Below are 20,445 nucleotides of genomic sequence, written 5' to 3'. Positions count from 1 at the left end.
CAGTGACTAGGAGAAGGGACAGGATGGTAGGACACCTTTAAGACATCTGGGAATAACTTTTATGGTGTTAAAGAGAGCTGTAGAGGAAAACAGAGAATGGAATATGTTTCAAAAATAATTGAGGTTGTTCCTGTGCAAGTGCTACTCTGAGATGGAAAGGTTTGCAAACGAGTGAAAGTTGTGACGGGTCGTAGCAAATCAGTCAGAAGGCGGATGGAGGAAAAAAGAAAAAGAACGAAACGACTTACTTCAAACATGTTATGGTTGATAAGCAACACAGAAAATTTTGAAAAAGATGTAGTATGCGCAGGAAGAATATATCTTTTTATGCACAATGAACATTCACAGACCTGTGATGATTAGGGCTTGTGAAATGGTGAGTAATGCAAGTTAAATTGTTATTTCTCTTCGCAGCTTCTATACACTATGTTACTGCCTGAACTTAATGAATTGGCAGAGAGAAAAGGAGAAATCTTCATCCACACGATTAGTCTGCAATCCACAGTTAAGTTGTTAAGAGTGTGCATAGAATCACTTCAAAACTATTTCTTTACCGTTTCAGTCTCGACTAGCATACAGGAAAAAGAGAACACTCACATGTTTCTGTGTGAACTCTGATTTGTCTTATTTCATCGTGATGGTCATTTCTCCCTACTTAGGTGGGAGTAAAATATCTTGGTCTTTGGAGGAGAAAGTTGACGTTGGCATTTTCTTGAAAAGTCAACGAATAACATCTTTATTTTAATGATTTCTATCACAACTCTCTCACCACATACGTTACATTCTCCCCTGTTTGTTGAAAACACGAAACGAACTGCACTTGTTTGAATTTTGTCTATATTCCCCGCAAAATCTATTCGGCAAAAGTTCCATACCGCGCTGCAGTGCTTCAGAAAAGGACGGACAATGAGACTGCAGGCAGTCTCTTAATAAGATTTCGAGCATCTTCTCTAAGTGTTGCGCCAATGAAACGTAGCATTTCGTTCGATTTGGCAACAAAATTTTCTATTTCACCGTTCCAATTTAAGTTGTTTGTAGTTGTAATCCCTAGGTATTTAGTTGAATCGGCTGACAAGGTTTGGAGAAAAAGAAGAAATTATTCCCATAGCTTAGGTATTTCAGAGGGATAAACCGCTTCCTGTTTTCTTGCGTCCCATAAAATATCTGAAAATCTGAACTTTCTATTTTGAAACGTTTTCCATATCTAATTTATTATTAATTTCGAGTTCTTTTTCCTTTTTTGTGTCACTGATGCGAAGAAGCTTTCTTTTCTCAGCCAGAAGCAGAACAATATCATCACATTGAATAAAAACCTGCAGAAAATTTGCAAATTTGTTGCCTTTTTTAAAACTGACACGACTTGTAGAAGAAAATCACTTTTAAATTTCGGTAAGCACTAACTTCCCTGCTATCCCCTGTAGGTAAAGGCACAAAGTACAAAAGAAAGAGAATTCACATACAAAGAATGTTGTTTGTACTGTGTATGCATTATGCAATTTCGGGTGTGTTGGTGTGACGGTGTGTTTAGACATATGTGTCTTATGGAAATAGAAAATACCCATTGCAACCAGAGTACGTAACATATTCACTAAGCGATAATTCCTCGTACGTCAGATAAAACAGGTAAGTTTTCTTTGGTTTTAAAGAATGATGGATATTTTGGAAAATTATTATTTATATTGTATTATTTAAACATTGCTTTATGTAAGTAATGTACACTTCCCATGATCACTGATACTCTCTCTGTTAAGATCGTACACTCAATGGCAATTCTTCTGCAGTAATTTTTTTTCTTTATTGACGTTCGTGGCAGCAGGCTACTCATCTCATAGTGAAGAAGGCATGAAAACAATGTCAATAACCCGAGTCTTTGAACAAAAGCGCAAATTAAGCTCATACCTCATTAACTTGATAACAAACGATATTTGATCATTGTCAGTCATCATTATAGCCCCGGAAACCACAATTTCATGTGGCGCTTACATATTTAAGCCACATAATTGCAGCTGCTGCACGCTGATGAACTTCGGTATAGCTATCAGCTGGAATACGAATTAATGACCCTGCACTAATTTGACTTAATCTGGAATACGATGAGTGTCACACCAAAGCTTCAGTTGTAGACTAAATGCTCTCGGGTTTACATCACATTTTCCACGCTGTTTTAACGCGACACAAAATGAAAGGTGTAACAAACGGTACTTGAAGTTTTGTTTTCAAACTTATGGAAAGAACTTCTGCACATGTTTGATTCTATCGAGTTAGCGTTGCAAGTATCTGTTACGTTTTGTGGGCAATTAGACCGTAAACAGAGGTTTGCTTTTATGAAGAAAACACTAAATTATTTATGCCGTTCGCTTAGAGTACATCACCTGTTGATATACATTAACCTTTTAGTTGCGGTATTATGCCCGTTATACCTTTAAAAATCCTGTCATCACTAACTTAAACTGGAAAACTTACATGTATCAGCTACAGAAATACATACAGCATCTCAAAGAAATCGTCGTAAATGAGGTTTTTCTAATTAATATGAAAATTGTTCATTCAATCTAGAGGTTAAATATCTAATGCTTTGCATCTTCAGCGGTAGATGAGATTGTTTCTGGCCGCTGGCTATCGCTCGTTAAACATCCTACCACGCAAATGGTGAAGGCAACAGAGTTTCCAGTATTCATCATACGCAGAACGAGTGACTGCAGAGAGTTTTGTTTCACATCTGCTAGAAATAAAGCACATTTCTAGAGAGCAGAAATCCTTTTTGACTTGGCGACAATGTAATCAAAATGAAGCCATTGAAATGCAAATCGTGTCTTCAGTATTTGCAGCTCAGTATATGCGAGTGAGTCCGAGAATACAGAAATTCGACCACTTCTCTAATGAAAACTGCCTGCAGCAGTACTCAGACTAGAAGTAAACATTGTTTTCGGTTACAGACAAAACACAAATTTGCAATGCATGTAAGGAAAACAATATATGCAAGCCATCGTAATTAATGTTCCATGTTACCTCTCTCGTCTACATAGAGCTACATGGGCATGTACATTTTCTCTCTTTTAAATTTAAAGCTGCATACGTATTTAAAATGCATAAATACAGTTTTTTTTCAAATTTCTTTATTGGATTATTATATTCAAAACAGCAACATAACACTCATATTATTCTATGTATGTCTGAATGATACTACGGGAATTACTTCTCCTAATATCGCTCACAAACATTATTATCGTGTCTTCATACTGAACTGTCCGCCCCGATAGCTAAGTGGTCAGCGTGACGGATTGCCGTCCTACGGGCCCGGGTTCGATTCCCGGCTGGGTCGGGGATTTTCTCCGCTCGGGGACTGGGTGTTGTGTTGTCTTCATCATCATTTCGTCCCCATCCGGCGCACAGGTCGCCCAATGTGGCGCCGAATGTAATAAGACCTGCACCAAGGCTGCCAGACCTGCCGCGCAAGGGCCTCCCGGCCAATGACGCCAAACGCTCATTTCCATTTCCATACTGCACTTGTGACGAAAATAGTTACACAGTTTTTTATAGTTTCAAAACACCAGGCAAATATTTCATCGATATTTTTCAAAAGTTGTAAGTTGTTTTATTCTGACAATGCTTTTGTTTTCTTTTTTGTCGTTCGGAGAATGATATTTTGATAATATGCAGACTTAATATTTCAACAGTTTTGTGAATGTTCTAAGACATGTAACTCAAGTAACGTGAATCTTGACTACGTACTGTCAGTGCTGTTTTTATGAGAAGAACTCCTAAAAATAGATCAACACGTTAGTGTGAGGCAACAATTATTTTAACTCAGAGCTGCATGAATTCTGGGTGATGATTATTAAGGAAAATTGTTCCAGGAGCGAAATTAGTTTGAATTCTACTTGCAGTGCTTGCTAAGATCTTTTATGGGCTTGGAGTATTATGTGTGTGCTACCTTTATTCGAGATTATTTTCTAGTATCTTTTGTATGAAATCACTAACTCTGTTTCAACAGCCACCTATATTTTTATGTCGATTAAGGGGAATCGTACCGCCCAAAATGACAAAATTTGACATTTTTACTATTATGAAGATGATGAAAAAGTGGATATTTATGCTTAATTTGGCGCCAGCTTTATTAAAATATTCGAATATTTACTATTTTAAATAAATATTTGAAAATAATTATGCGCGTAGGTTTCCCGACCACCAAAGGAAACTGCAACAGTGGAGGAGGCTCAGATCGGAAGCGTCACGATGCAAACCTGGATGGTTTGAGCCGTGGTTTTACCAACTGTTCAGCAGTAAGAACATCCCTTCATATCTTATCCAGGTTTAGGACTGACTATGCGCATAGTACATAGGCATGTTTAAACGATTTTTTATTTTTAGTATGATTATATGAGTTCTTGTATTCTTGCTTGTCAAAAATTTCCCGATGGTGTGGTTAGGCAGGAACCCAAGAGTACAGCTTGAACTGCTGAGAATCAAACGAGCAACGCTGATGATACATCTCTCAGTTGCTGTGTCAAAGGAAGCCACAATAGTGAGGTATGCTCTGGTTTTCAAATGCCACGGTGCTTGAGGCAGTTGCTAAATGATCGTAAACGTAACAGTCGGAAAGTCCACAGAACAGAATGTAGGCTATCTTAATAATGCGATTGCGTCTCCTGACTGTCTCTGTAACTGTAGATTAAAGATCGTATGACGCAGTGAAGGGCTGCCTTAACGAGAACGACGTGATACCACCTCTTTCACTTAACTCGACATCAAACAGAGAACAATTATCGAATCACTTCGAAAATGCTCATTACTATAATCAGTCACGTATAATTCTCTTCCCACGACGCGTATTTGACGATTGTATCTTCATCATCAGGTAAGTCAAGTAATGAAAACTTTTGAGAAAACAGAGTAAACTGATTCCTGAATAAACTAGAAGTTTTTTGTAATTTTTTCTGCCTGTGAGAATTAATACTTATGAAAATACATCATAAAAATAGGGTACGAACTGTGATTGCTTATTAAATTTTCCAGTAGATAAGTTTAAAACACTGTGGCCTAAGAGATTTTAAAACTAGATGAACATCGCTTTATTACTGTCGTGTGAAAAAACAAATTTCATACTCATATGATTTATTTGTGTGTCTGTTCACTTTGAGTATGAAAAGTAACATTTGAAGTACCAATATGTTCTGCCCAACTTTTCACAAGAAAAATATTTAATACATAATGATACATAGAACTTGTTTCTTAAATGACTGCGAACATAAGAATTCCCAATTCACTCCTTGCAGTGGTATTCCAGTTTCATATATTATTCCAAAGATTTCTAAATTCCTCCTCAAAAGGCAGGTATCCCTTCAGCTTTCTAGAACACTCTATTTTCTTTCTACTGTATCAGTTGGAAAGTTACTGGTGTATACTATCATTTTTGGTATCATAATGATGCTTCGATCACAATTTACAAGTCTGCATCTGTGGCGCACAAGGCCAATAATCTATCGGCTGTCTGATTATGCCAAAATTATTTCTCGAGTAAGAATGATGATTACATTATGATACTTCCTCACCCTAAGGTTATACTTTACCGTGGAATTCAACACATAGGGCAGATTTCTTTCGTAAGAGAAGCCACCAGGTATTATTAGCAACAATATTATTATCTACGACGTTGACTGTGAATATATCACTCCTAGATGCATAAGTAACCATTGACGCATACTCCTTCAGTGTGTGTACCCCGTCACATGTCCTGTCACCTAGTATTAAGAACAAATCAGTAGATCAAAGGTTGTACTGGATATGAAACGGATTATTTTTCACCAGTTCCAACACGGGACGAGAAATTATTTGAATTAGTTAAGATATTTACAATAAAATCATGTTTCATTAGTAACAGACTAATAAAACTTATTTGGAAGGAACATCCCAATTCCGTGGAAGCACTACTTTATTGTATCCTACATATGGAGTCTGTTTCACTCCCGCTGTTTTTATTACACTGAAGTGACCAAAGACATGGGATACTTCCCAATATCACGTCGGACTTGCTTTTGTCCTATGTATTGCAGAAGGTCGACGTGGCGTGGACTCAGTAAGTTGTTGGAAGCTCCTGCACAAATACTGAGCCATGCTGTGTCTATAGACGTCCATAAATACCAATGTGTTACAGGTGCAGGATTTCGTGCAAGAACTGACCTCTCTTTCATGTGTCATAAGTGTTAGATGGGATTCATGTCGGTCTATCTGGACGGCCAAATCATTCGCTCGAACTGTCCAAAATGCTCTTCAAACCAATCGCGAACACTTGTGACCCAGGTGAGCGGCGCATTGTCATCCATAAAAATTCCACCTTTGTTTGGGACCATGAAGCCCATGAGTGGGTGCAAATGGTCTCCAGTTAGCCGAACATAAACATTTCCAGTCAGTGATCGTTTCAGCTTGACGAGAGGACTCACTCCATTCCATGTAAACATAGCCCACTCCATTATGGAGTCACCCTCGGCCAGCACATTGCCTTGTTAACAACATGAATCAATGGCTTTGTGAGGTCTGCTCCAGTCTGGAACCCTACCATCGGCTCTTAGCAATTGAAATCGGCTCTCAGCTGACCAGACGACGGTTCTCCAATCGTCTAGAGTCCAACTGATACGGTCACGAGCCCAGGACAGGCGCTTCATGCGATGTCGTCTAGTTAGCAAAGGCACCTGCGTCGGTCCTCCGCTATCGTACATAGTCTATTAACATCTCATTTCGCCGCAGTGTCCTAATGGATAAGTTCGTCGTACGCCCAACATTGATTCCTGTAGTTCTTTCAAGCAGTGTTGCTTGTATGTTAGTAATGACAACTCGGCACAAATGCGGCTGCTTTCGGCGGTTAAGTAAAGGCCGCCGGTCACGGCGTTGTCCATGGTGAGAGGCAATGCCTAAAATGTGTTATTATTGGCACACTCTTGACACTGTGGGTCTCGGAATATTGAATTCCCTGACGATTTCCGAAATGTAATGTCCCACGCGTCTAGGTCCAACTACCGCTCTGCGTTTAAAGTCTAAATTCCCGTCTTGCGGCCATAATCACTTCGAAAAGATTTTCACATGAATTACCTGAGTACAAATGACAGCTCCGTTAATGCACTGTTCTCTTACACCTTGTGTATGCGATATTACCGACATCTGTATCTGCTCATATCGCTATCCGATGTGTGCATCACATCATTGCATGTTACAATTACATACATGTGTGTATCAAACTCCTTTTTTTCTTTCCACGTCTACTACTCTTCATCTCAGAATAGCACTTGCAATCTACGTCCTCGATTATTTGCTGGATGTATTCCAATCTATGTGTTCCCTTACAGTTTTTGCCCACTGCAGCTCCATCTAATACTATAGAAGTCATTCCGTGATGTTCCGTCAGATGTTCTATCATCCTGTCCTTTCTCCTTGTCCGTGTTAACCAAACATTCCTTTCCTCTCCGATTCTGCGCAGAACCTCCTCATTCCTCATCTTATCAGTCCACCTAATTTTCAACATTCGTCCTGTAGCACCACATCTCAAATGCTTCGATTCTCTTCTGTTCCGGTTTTCCCACAGTCCATGTTTCACTACCATACAATGCTGTACTCGAAACGTACATTCTCAGAAATTTCTTCCCCAAATTAACTCCTATGCTTGATACTAGTGAAGTTCTCTTGGCCAGGAATGCCCTTTTTGCCAGCGCTACTCTGCTTTTGATATCTTCCTTGCTCCGTCCGTCGCTGGCTGTTTTCACCAGCTGCGACATAGTCGTGAATGTGAACAGTGATCCAATACTGTCAAATGTTTATTTATTACAGTCTTTGATCACGATATTGTCCGCCTCCGGTAGCTGAATGGTCAGCGCGACAGAATGTCAATCGTAAGTGCCCGGGTTCGATTCCCTGTTGGGTCGGAGATTTTCTCCGCTCAGGGAATCGAAAGACTTGCACCCGGCAGGCCGGGGTGGCCGAGCGGTTCTAGGCGCTTCAGTCTGGAACCGCGCAGCCGCTACGGTCGCAGGTTCGAATCCTGCTTCGGGGATGGATGTGTGTGATGTCCTTAGGTTAGTTAGGTGTAAATAGTTCTAAGTTCTAGGGGATTGATGATCTCAGCTGTTAAGTCCCATAGTGCTCAGAGCCATTTGAATCATTTTGAACTTGCACCCGGCGAACGGTCAACCCGACGGGAGGCCCTAGTCACACGACATTTACATCACACTATAAGTTCCTTTGATGATGACCGGTTTCAGTCAGTAATGGCCATCTTCAGATCTACAATATATAAAAAAAGATGTGAAGGTAGCATTAGTGACTAAAACCGGTCGTCGTCAAATGAATTTGTATTGTGATCAAAGACTGGAATAAAAAAAATAAAACATTTAAGTGATCATTATGCTGCTTAGGCGACAGAATTGCTTAATTTTATCTATTTCGTAACCATCAATCCTGATGTTAAGTTACTCGCTGTTCTCATTTCTGCTACCTCTCATTTCTTTCGTTTTTCTTCGATTTACTCTCACTCTATATTCTGTACTCATCACACTGTTCATTCCATTCAGCAGATCCTGTAATTCTTCTTTCGCTTAACTCAGAATAGCACTGTCGTCAGCAGATCTTATCATTGGTGTCCTTTCATGTTGAATTGTATTCCCGCTCCTGAACCTTTCTTTTATTTCCATCACTGTTTCTTGGATGTACAGACTGAACAGTTGGGGCGAAAGGCTACATCCCTGTCTTACACCCTTTTTAATTAGAACACTTCGTTCTTGGTCGTCCACTCTTATTATTCCGTCTTGGCTCTTGTACATATTGTATATTACCAGTGAACCGTAATTTATTTTCAAAGAATATTCTTAAGAATTTATTTTATTTACTAGCGATTCATCAAGAACATTAACACATTTAATCACACTATGTAAGATGGAAGTAGTTTCTAGGGAGTAACTGATGAAATCATAGCCAAATTCATTTTAACAAATGGGAATTTTATTCACTTTAAAAAAGTGCCTAAAACATTTTTTAAAAGAAACAGATTTAAAATTATAATCGGAAAGCACCCTCTAAATATCAAAGTTACAATTTATTCAGAAGCAGAAAGAAACAAGTTTTGACTGTTTGAGCTTTCGGGCAGAAAACCTTGCCGCTCTCTTTTGACACGGCTGTAATTACGACCGCTCACAACAGCCTCTGGAAGACTACACTGGTGCAAATCTGCAACACAACAGATAACTTTAAACTAAGACTTTTAACAATTTACACAAGAACACAAACTATGCACCCTCCGTAGGAGGGATGGAAATGGTACAAAACACTAACAATTAAAATAATAACCTTGCCACCGAAGGTGCAACTTGATTTTAACTTCTAAGAAAAGTCTTACGGTGGAAGGGTGGCAACTTTATATACTAAAATGACCATTTAAATAAAAGCCCATGAAATGCAATCTTACATAAAATTATACAAGGTTGGCCAAACATGCTCTACAGTACACATATACCGCCTCTCAAGATGATAGGCAAGATAAAAACATATTTCAGGAACTAAGCCGTTACACTCCAGGCAATAAATTCGTTAACACACCGAATCCGACAAACATGACAGAGGCAACTATTAACGTATGGCAGAGCGATAGGGAGATTACCGAACAACCCGAACCGCAGGTTGCTCTAACTCGCCCCTACTCCACAAGGGAAAAACGGACCACCCAATTCATAAATAACCACCTTCCCGAGGGTGGGCAAACGGAGATGGATGGTGGGACGACCCCAAAGCAAAGCGGCTGGTGACCTCACCAAGCAAACAAGTAGAATTTAACAAGTAAATGAAACAACACATCACTAGTCACTTAACTTCTAATAAACTGCGGTTTCTGGCGAAGACCTGGCGCAGCACCTCGAAAACGCTCTCCCGAACCGTCCGCAGCCAGCCGCTTCAACGGACGCAGGAAGGCGCGCTGAACTCCCGTCTCACGGCGTCGCAGCTCGCATCGGCCAGACCGATGTCGTGGGTTGACTCCTGTTGCTCTCGTATCAGCAGCGAAGCCACTACCCCTCGCTATACGCCGCGGCCCACTGGACTCACGTGGCGACCTCACATGCGGCGACGCTCAAGGCGGACAAGTCATCTTGTGTCTCAGTGCGCGACCGATCAACTGATCGGTCCAACCGCCAATGACCATTTCCTGAGCAAACTCGAGCAGACTGGCGGCCTAACGCCCAGACTCAGATACAGGAACTAAGCCACGACCGAGCGACCACTCGCTGAGTTCTCTTACTGAGGGAGTCGAAGGACTCTCATTTTGCCGGCTTTAAAGGTTGATCCGAACGACAGACAGACACTAACTGCGTAACAAATGCGGACGAGAGACATACCCAGACTGACCGACTGGCGAGCTCATAGCGCCCCTTAAATGCACGTGAACAGGCAACGTTTCCCCTTTCCCACCAGAGGGAGACAAATAAGCTGTGATTGCCACAGCGGCGCCACCGCCAGAAACGGAGGGCGACTGCTTCACAAAATGGTTCAAATGCAAATGGCTCTGACCACTATGGGACTTAACTTCTGAGGTCATCAGTCCCTAGAACTTAGAACTACTTAAACCTAACTAACCTAAGGACATCACACACATCCATGCCCGAGGCAGGGTTCGAACCTGCGACCGTACCGGTCGCGCGGTTCCGGACTGTAGCGCCTAGAACCGCTTGGCCACTCAGGCTGGCACTGCTTCACACAACGGGCTGCGGCGTGCTCTTCAAAACAGCAATTTTTACCACGGCTCAACCAGTCTCTCCCTATTTTTCTAAGAATTTCGAAGATATTGCACGATTTTACGTTGTCTAACGCTTTTTTCTGGTCGACAAATCCTATGTATTTACAATAAACGAAGAACAGTGTGCTTCCCGCGATTAGTGAAATTCGCCTTAGAACGTAAGCTGCTGTTCACAACGTTCTCTAGCAGTAAAACGGTTTTACTTTGTGAAATCCCTGAAGTCAGTGAATTGGAAGCACAGTGATATACACTCCTGGAAATGGAAAAAAGAACACATTGACACCGGTGTGTCAGACCCACCATACTTGCTCCGGACACTGCGAGAGGGCTGTACAAGCAATGATCACACGCACGGCGCAGCGGACACACCAGGAACCGCGGTTTTGGCCATCGAATGGCGCTAGCTGCGCAGCATTTGTGCACCGCCGCCGTCAGTGTTAGCCAGTTTGCCGTGGCATACGGAGCTCCATCGCAGTCTTTAACACTGGTAGCATGCCGCGACAGCGTGGACGTGAACCGTATGTGCAGTTGACGGACTTTGAGCGAGGGCGTATAGTGGGCGTGCGGGAGGCCGGGTGGACGTACCGCCGAATTGCTCAACACGTGGGGCGTGAGGTCTCCACAGTACATCGATGTTGTCGCCAGTGGTCGGCGGAAGGTGCACGTGCCCGTCGACCTGGGACCGGACCGCAGCGACGCACGGATGCACGCCAAGACCGTAGGATCCTACGCAGTGCCGTAGGGGACCGCACCGCCACTTCCCAGCAAATTAGGGACACTGTTGCTCCTGGGGTATCGGCGAGGACCATTCGCAACCGTCTCCATGAAGCTGAGCTACGGTCCCGCACACCGTTAGGCCGTCTTCCGCTCACGCCCCAACATCGTGCAGCCCGCCTCCAGTGGTGTCGCGACAGGCGTGAATGCAGGGACGAATGGAGACGTGTCGTCTTCAGCGATGAGAGTCGCTTCTGCCTTGGTGCCAATGATGGTCGTATGCGTGTTTGGCGCCGTGCAGGTGAGCGCCACAATCAGGACTGCATACGACCGAGGCACACAGGGCCAACACCCGGCATCATGGTGTGGGGAGCGATCTCCTACACTGGCCGTACACCACTGGTGATCGTCGAGGGGACACTGAATAGTGCACGGTACATCCAAACCGTCATCGAACCCATCGTTCTACCATTCCTAGACCGGCAAGGGAACTTGCTGTTCCAACAGGACAATGCACGTCCGCATGTATCCCGTGCCACCCAACGTGCTCTAGAAGGTGTAAGCCAACTACCCTGGCCAGCAAGATCTCCGGATCTGTCCCCCATTGAGCATGTTTGGGACTGGATGAAGCGTCGTCTCACGCGGCCTGCACGTCCAGCACGAACGCTGGTCCAACTGAGGCGCCAGGTGGAAATGGCATGGCAAGCCGTTCCACAGGACTACATCCAGCATCTCTACGATCGTCTCCATGGGAGAATAGCAGCCTGCATTGCTGCGAAAGGTGGATATACACTGTACTAGTGCCGACATTGTGCATGCTCTGTTGCCTGTGTCTATGTGCCTGTGGTTCTGTCAGTGTGATCATGTGATGTATCTGACCCCAGGAATGTGTCAATAAAGTTTCCCCTTCCTGGGACAATGAATTCACGGTGTTCTTATTTCAATTTCCAGGAGTGTATATTCCCATCAACTATGAGACACAAATGGAATTTTCAAAAAGAGTGACTTACGGAGCTTTAAAAGTAACCGATTCAGTTAACAGTGCGTGGGTGATTTGTTTGCACGATTTCTGTGGCCGGCCTGCGGAATTTTCGAGGGGTCAGAAGGTGCTCTTCGGCTGCCGACAGCGTTCGAGGAGCAGCTGGTGGTGAAGCTGTGGCCGGCGGACGCGAAGCGGCGGCGGCTGTTCCGCTGCGCGCAGGCGTTCAGCCGCGAGGCGTGCGGCTACGGCGAGGTGGTGCCTCGGCTGGGCGCCGCCGCCGCCGCGCTCTTCCCGCGCTGCCTGTACGCCTCGCCCGCCGGCGTCGTCGTGCTGCGGGACCTGCGCCCGCTCGGCTTCCGCATGGCCGACCGCCGCGTCGGCCTCGACCTGCCGCACGCCGAGCTCGCGATCAGGGTGAGTAGCGCGGTCTCATCTTGTTTCTCTCCGCGGTTTTTCGCGGCTCATTCTGTAGTATAAAGCGAAGTTGCAGCATTAGAAAATTGCAGCGAAATGCAGGAAGATCTGCAGCGGATAGGCACTTGGTGCAGGCAGTGGTAACTGACCCTTAACATAGACAAATGTAATGTACTGCGAATACATAGAAAGAAGGATCCTATATTGTATGATTATATGATAGCGAAACAAACACTGGCAGCAGTTACTTCTGTAAAATATCTGGAAGTATGCTTGCGGAACGATTTGAAGTGGAATGATCATATAAAATTAATTGTTTGAAAGGCGGGTACCAGGTTGAGATTCATTGGGAGAGTCCTTAGAAAATGTAGTCCATCGACAAAGGAGGTGTCTTACAAAACACTCGTTCGACCTATACTTGAGTATTGCTCATCAGTGTGGGATCCGTACCAGGTCGGGTTGACAGAGGAGATAGAGAAGATCCAAAGAAGAGTGGCGCGTTTCGTCACAGGGTTATTTGGTAAGCGTGACAGCGTTACGGAGATGTTTAGCAAACCCAAGTGGCAGACTCTTCAAGAGAGGCGCTCTGCATCGCGGTGTAGCTTGCTGTCCAGGTTTCGAGAGGGTGCGTTTCTGGATGAGGTATCGAATATATTGCTTCCTCCTACTAATACTTCCCGAGGACATCACAAATGTAAGATTAGAGAGATTCGAGCGCGCACGGAGGCTTTCCGGCAGTCGTTCTTCCCGCGAACCATACGCGAGTGGAACAGGAAATGGAGGTAATGACAGTGGCACGTAAAGTGTCCTCCGCCACACACCGTCGGGTGGCTTGCGGAGTATAAATGTAGATGTAGATGGTAAAGGCCATTTACCAAAATTCACAACAACAAAGCAAACAATGAAAAGTAACGCCTGTGTCTTACCACCGGTAAGAATACGGTTCTGAACACAGGTCACACTTGCAATGCACTAAAAACATTGCACAAGTGCCATTCCTGCTCAAATACAACAGTGTCACCTGTAGGCTTCGCTAGCATCTGCGTTTATGTTTAAAAAGAGCGTTCTTTTTTCGTCATTTTTTCTGTTCTCCGTCTTTCCCCTTAGCTGCTTTAAAGTCTTATATTATTCTTAAAATATTGAAGGCAGTTTGTTTATTGCCAAACATCTTTCGCTTCTTTTATTTGGGAAATATCATCAATGGCTATTTCCAGCGCTGTTAACTGATGTGTGTGGTCCTGGAGATGTATTCCTTAGTTTCCATACTCCAGTTGGCCAATATCCGGCGTTCTTTCACCCAAGTTTGTCATTAAGTGTGTGTGAATTCCTAAGGGATCAAACGCTGAAGTCATCGCTCCCCAGACCCGTAGACTTACGACACTACTTAAAGTAACTGAAACTAACTTACGCGACGAGCAACACACACACACACACACACACACACACACACACACACACACACATGCCCGAGGGATGACTCGAACCTCCGGCGGGAGGGGCCGCGCAATCCGTGACATTCCCCCTCAAACCGCGCGGCCACATTTGTCACATCGCATATATCACTTGCAGTTTCCATTTTGTGATATGCAAGTGACACAGGCAGGCAACAACCTTGCATTAGTGGATACACCGGTTCCCGTGAGATCACCGAAGTTAAGAGCTTACGGGCGTGGCCGGCACTTGGATGGGTGACCATCCAGCCGCCATGCGCTGTTGCCATTTTTCGTGGTGCACTCAGCCTCGCGATGACAATTGAGGAGCTACTCGACCGAATAGTAGCGGCTCCGGTCAAAGAAATCCATCATCCTCAATTGAGGATGACCCGGCGGTCGGATGGTCTCGATGGGCCACTTGGGGCCTGAAGACGGAATACAAGTGACACATGTGATGTGACAAAAGTGGGTGAAAGAACGCCACAAATCGGCCAGATGGAGTATGGTAACTAACTAATGCGTCTCCAGGACTGTACACATCAGTTAACAGTGCTGTAAATCGCCACTGATGATGCTTCCCATATAAAAGAAGCGAAACACGTTTCCCAATAAACAAACTCCCTTCAATTAGTTGCGTGGACGGTACATGCCTCCGCGAAAAGCGTTTTCTCTTGACAAAAATGCAGTTGCCAGCCAAGCTCGCAGATGGCGCTGTTGCATTTGACCACGAACGGCACCTGGCAATAACCTCAGCACCTTGTAAGTGTCAGTAGCTATCAGAACAGAGTTCTGTGTAGCTATGAGTGCCTTATACCAGAGCTAAGTGAAGCTGAACGTTAGCAAGTTGTTGCGAGTTTCTGCATAGAGCAAAAGCGGAGGAACATAATACGCTAAATTTATTATTAAAATTATATTCCACGGTCGCTGCACAGAAAGGGAACCTTATGGAGCCCAACATTCAAAATAATACGCAAAGTCACATCGCGGACGAAAGTGTCTGTTGAATGATCTTGACAGGCAGTCATTGAGCAGGATTTTGACGAAAAATAAGACAACGACAACTGATAAAGCTGTCCTCGCGAAGCCTGTCAGCAACAAAATGAGACATTTGGTTGGAGGACTCTTATTTAACACTATTCCCAACTTCTGACAGAGTTTTTACGTAACAAGAGTGAAACCTGGCGAGGGGTGGGAGCGGAAGTGGGGGAGGGGGGAGGGAGACGGTGATTTTGGCAGCGATATCGTGGAATTCCATGGGACACATGGTTACTATTCACGATCGCATTACTGCCAAGGATCAAGTGGCCATTTTGGTTAAAAAAATGGTTTAAATGGCTCTGAGCACTATGGGACTTAACATCTCAGGTCATCAGTCCCCTAGAACTTAGAACTACTTAAACCTAACTAACCTAAGGACATCACAAACATCCATGCCCGAGGCAGGATTCGAACCTGCGACCGTAACGGTCGCGCGGTTCCGGACAGAAGCGACTAGCACCCCTCGGCCATGACCATTGGCTGAGAAGGTCGACCCCATTATACAATGTTTGTTCCTCAATGGTGATGCTGTGTTCCAAGACGAGATAGCTCCTGTCCAAATAGCTCACATCGTCCAGGACTATTCCCGGCGGGGTCAGGGATTTTCTTTGCCTCGTGATGACTGGGTGTTGTGTGATGTCCTTAGGTTAGTTAGGTTTACGTAGTTCTAAGTTCTAGGGGACTGATGACCATAGATGTTAAGTCCCATAGTGCTCAGAGCCATTTGAACCATTTTCGTCCAGGACTGGATTTGTGCGCACCAGATCTCAATTTTATTGAACCTTTGGGGTCTACTTTGGAGAGAAGGGTGCGTGATCGCTGTCTACCGTTTTCATAGTTATCCGAACTTGCCACTTTTTAGCAGGAAGAACAGTAAAAAGTCACCTTGAAGAGTATACGAGGCCTGTATTTGTCCATTACGAGCAGTCAGGAAGCAGCTTTGAGTGTCAACGCTTCGAAAGACTGAAGTGTTCGCTTTTCTCGAGTACTATTCGACACTGGAACGGCAGAGAAACAGTGTGAAAGCACTTATGCCAAGCACTTATGTGTGAATTGTGAATTGCAGGGTAGTCATATAGATGTACATGTAGATAACCTATGATGTTTAATACGTGTAGAATGCCTCTGATAAGCACTGAAGACATAATGGTGAAAATATTACCCTGACGCAATATTACACTGACGCAGTATCCATCTTCAGCTTCGTGAAACTGGATTTTCCATTCATGGAAGATTTCGAGGATTGTGTCGACTCCATTGAAACCTGAATGCATCTTTTAGGTCGTAACTGCAGTTTCAGTAAACTGGTTACCCACAGTAATCACTGTCATCAACGTCATCACGAATGTCGCTGACATCTGATAAGTCCGATGACTCTGTTGCTTCCTCCTTATTTCTGGTTTTCATTTTCTTTTTTCGTGGCTACTCGGTAAAGCACCCACATGTAGCATTCCCATCGTCGTTCTTCAACCCAGTCTTTCGTTTCTTTTCATTTACTATTTTCTTTTTCATCTTAGCGTCTTTCACTTATTTTTCACATAGGTTCCCCAGAGATCAACTCGGAGAAGCGACGCTGTTGTCTGTTTTCTAATGTGCATACCCTGATGTGACTTCACTCCTTCCGGCACAACAGGGGCTATGTTGCTCACAGCTCACAGCGTACTGTGCGAACATGGAGTATGAGGGATTTTTAAAGGCATGTTCTCATGACTTCACCGTGGGCGATTCGCAATCACCCATCAAATGTGAAGGCAACCTGGTATATAGCAGTTAACAGAAAAGAACAGACTAACTTAAGACTTTACGTTGTCATGTAGCAGATCCACCGTCACGTTCATCTTTTAATTTATCGACACTGAAGACCAAAGCTTTGTATGAAAAAAAGTAACTGAAATTTGGCAAGCTGTCAGATAGAAACCATCGAGTACAAAAGGGACAGCTCCCAAATATACTACACCTTGAGATTTTCTAAACCCCGATGACGTTCCACACCCAATCACAAAACCCAATGCTGTGAACTTGATCAGAGGACGTACAATACACTACATACTGACAGAAGAAAATATTTTTGGCTCTATACCACTACACAGCCTCACAACCTAGGGAAAACCAAAAAATTTAAATATTAATGCAACGAGAGGGGTGACGCAGTGATCAGCACACTGGACTCGCATTCAGCATGGCGACGATTCGAATCCCCGACCGGTCATCCAGATCTATGTTTTCCGTGATTTCCCGAAATCACTATAGGCACGTGCGGACTGGTTTCTTCGAAAGAGAGCGGGAAATTTCCTTCCCCATCCTTATCCAACTTGTGGTCCTTCTCTAACGATTCCTTCTTTGACGATCACATTAACGACGGTAAGTTAAATTCCACACTCCTTTTCATCCTTACAGAACTAAAGTGAACAGGTTACATTTAGATAGCAAATCCATGTAATGATTCAATGAATTACACGTTTTAATAACATATTCAGGTAAAAGTAAATAAGTATTATCTGGAAGTTTACCGATACCTTCCTCTCTGCTGCCGTCCGCTATGGCCGAGCGGTTCTAGGCGCTTCCGTCTGGAACCTCGCTGCTGCTGCGGTCGAAGGTTCTAATCCTTCCTTGGACATGTATGTGTGTGATACCCTTAGGTTAGTTAGGTTTACGTAGTTCTAAATCTAGGGGAGTGATGACCTCAGATGGTAAGTCGCATAGTGCTTAGAGCCAATTGAACCATTTGAACAGATCTGTTATATTTGCCTTTCATTCCACAGCTCAAATGTCGGCTTTATTTTTGTTCCTCTTAGTTACTTTCGGGAATTAGAAAGACGCAGCAACAGTCTCACTTCGTCAACATTAAAGTGAGTTTCGAATGTGGAATGGCAGTAGAGCCGGAGGACAAGTCCGCACTCTGTCAAGAATGGGAAATTAGATCTGGTGGGTACCGAATGCGCGGAAAAGCTTTACTGTTTACCCTAGTGCACGAGAGCAGATTCAGCATTACCTCAGCAAACAGGTAGACTGCGCGCAAGTGTTTTATTTGCTACTTGGTAATGTTTGCATTCACCTGCTGGCAACACTTACCGTCAGTCACAATCTCAGTGTGTGTAAAATGGTGTGCCGTATGTGCCAGTGCCTACTCCTCGTATGTGACTAATAGATTAGAAATGGTTTGTGACATTCCTGTGAAGCATACTGCAAGTGAAAGCACTAAATTTCGGAAAGATAGAGAAACACAACTTAGAATAGCGTGGAGGTGTTAAGTAAAACCATGTAAGTCAATCATTTACTTAAATGATCCTTCAGCTATATTCTGTATACTAATAATAACCATGAAGCCACTGATAATTTAAACAGCCAGTAACTTCCAGTAGTGTAAAATTAAAGGACCACTGAATCATGTGAAAGATCATACGTATGACTGGTCTAGAATAGTAGCGATAGAGTCCTAAGACTGCGAAAATAGGAAGGAAAATGCTATAATGGCAACTTCTGCTTTCGTCCGCGCCCAGTTGACTTGATTCAAAAATTGACCACCTCGTGCAGTTGACCTATTTCGAAAAGTGACAACTTAGAGAGTACGTAAAATATCGGGTCTGCGTGCACTTGAGATCACCGGATTAAATCAGTCGTAACCTTTCAAAGAAACCATCTTGGCATTTTCTTGGAGCAAATTAAGTAAATCACGGAATTCTTCCAATTCATATGTGGCATACAGCAAACCAGTGCTTAACAGTATTGGTTAAAACAGACTTGGTTGCAAGTTCAGTTTTCTTATTTTTCAACGACGCGTTTCTCCTTATTTAGGCATCTTCAGGTTATCTACATAGAAAACAGAGAACAAATATATCTATTTAAGAATCGCGATCGCGTTGTGCAGATTTGGATAACCTATAAGCATGTATAAACAGATCACCTATTGAAAGAGCAAATACCTTAGTTTGGTATTTCTTAGAAGAATCCTTTAGTCAGTGTAGCCAAAGGGCATCGTCAAATATATCAGGCCAACATCGCCTTAGTTAAACTCAGGTGTTTAAACGCAATTCCTACTTTTGTCAAAAAAAATTATTTTATCGGCGTTATGTTGACGACATTCTGGTTATGTTTAATGGCGATGAATCAGAAATTTCGGGTCTGGTTGATGAATTTAATGCCCTTCACCCAAAGATGATTTTCACACATGAGGATGTGAATACTGACGGAGTCCTCAATTACCTAGATCTGCGGTTACAGCTACGTGATAACAAAGTATCCACAGCTATTTTTAGGAAACCCACGAACACAGATGCTATTATTCATGCTTCTTCCTGCCATCCTCGACAGCATAAGATTAGTTTTTTTTAGAGCTATGATCACTTATCTATGCGAATTGTCATTATCTGAAGACGCAGTTAATAGAGAACTTAACAATCCAAAGTATATCACCCGTAATAATGGCTACAGTGTTGCGCTCATTGATAAGATATACCAAGACAAAACAACAATGCCACTTCGGAGTTCACCCAACGCACCTTCTGTCGCGCAGCACAATTACATTTCTTTGCCATTTATGGGCAATTTTAGTTATGAACTGGCAAAACTTTTCCGGGCAGTGGGCTCTCGTATAGTATTTTCCGCGGCTACCAATCTCCTGTTTATGTACATACATAATGAATCATCTAAAACGAACAACCTTTTGGCATCGGGGGTATATCTGCTGGAGTGTCGCGATTTTAATGCAGGATATGTTGGACAAACAGACAGAACCTTCAAAATTAGATTGCAAGAACATCTTCTTAATAGATGGGGACAGGTAAAACAGAACTCTGCCTTTGCCCAACACCTTAAAGCCAGTGGCCATAGTACTCCGCAAGTACAAAATCTTAAGATTTTACATTTTGCGCAAAAGGGTAAGAAGTTAAACATTTTGGAAGAAATTGAAATATTTAGGCATATGGAAGACAAATATTTGTCTCTCCTTAACGGCCAAATATTTGGTGCCAATCAGACCTTTTTAGAAGTTATGAAATCGGTGTTATTAATGTAATCCTGGAGCTCTCTTAATTCTCCCTAAATATGAGCCCTGTTCCTCTCTGGTGTTATGTCGTCTTCTTAGCCATGCCATTAGG

General features: G+C 43.3%; 1 protein-coding gene across 1 annotated transcript in view; it reads left to right on the top strand.

The window, feature by feature from the left end:
* The window catches only part of LOC126118847 (uncharacterized), a 107,127-nt gene that overhangs the window by 71,175 nt on the left and 15,507 nt on the right, over nucleotides 1-20,445 (top strand). The window contains exon 2 of the mRNA XM_049915054.1: nucleotides 12,610-12,878. Within this exon, the coding sequence (XP_049771011.1) occupies nucleotides 12,610-12,878 (269 nt within the window). The remainder of the gene's footprint in view (nucleotides 1-12,609; nucleotides 12,879-20,445) is intronic.

This window comes from Schistocerca cancellata, chromosome 1 (genome assembly GCF_023864275.1).
Source record: "Schistocerca cancellata isolate TAMUIC-IGC-003103 chromosome 1, iqSchCanc2.1, whole genome shotgun sequence".
In the NCBI taxonomy this organism is placed as follows: Eukaryota; Metazoa; Arthropoda; class Insecta; order Orthoptera; family Acrididae; genus Schistocerca; species Schistocerca cancellata.
This window is presented reverse-complemented; position numbering and strand designations above follow the sequence as displayed.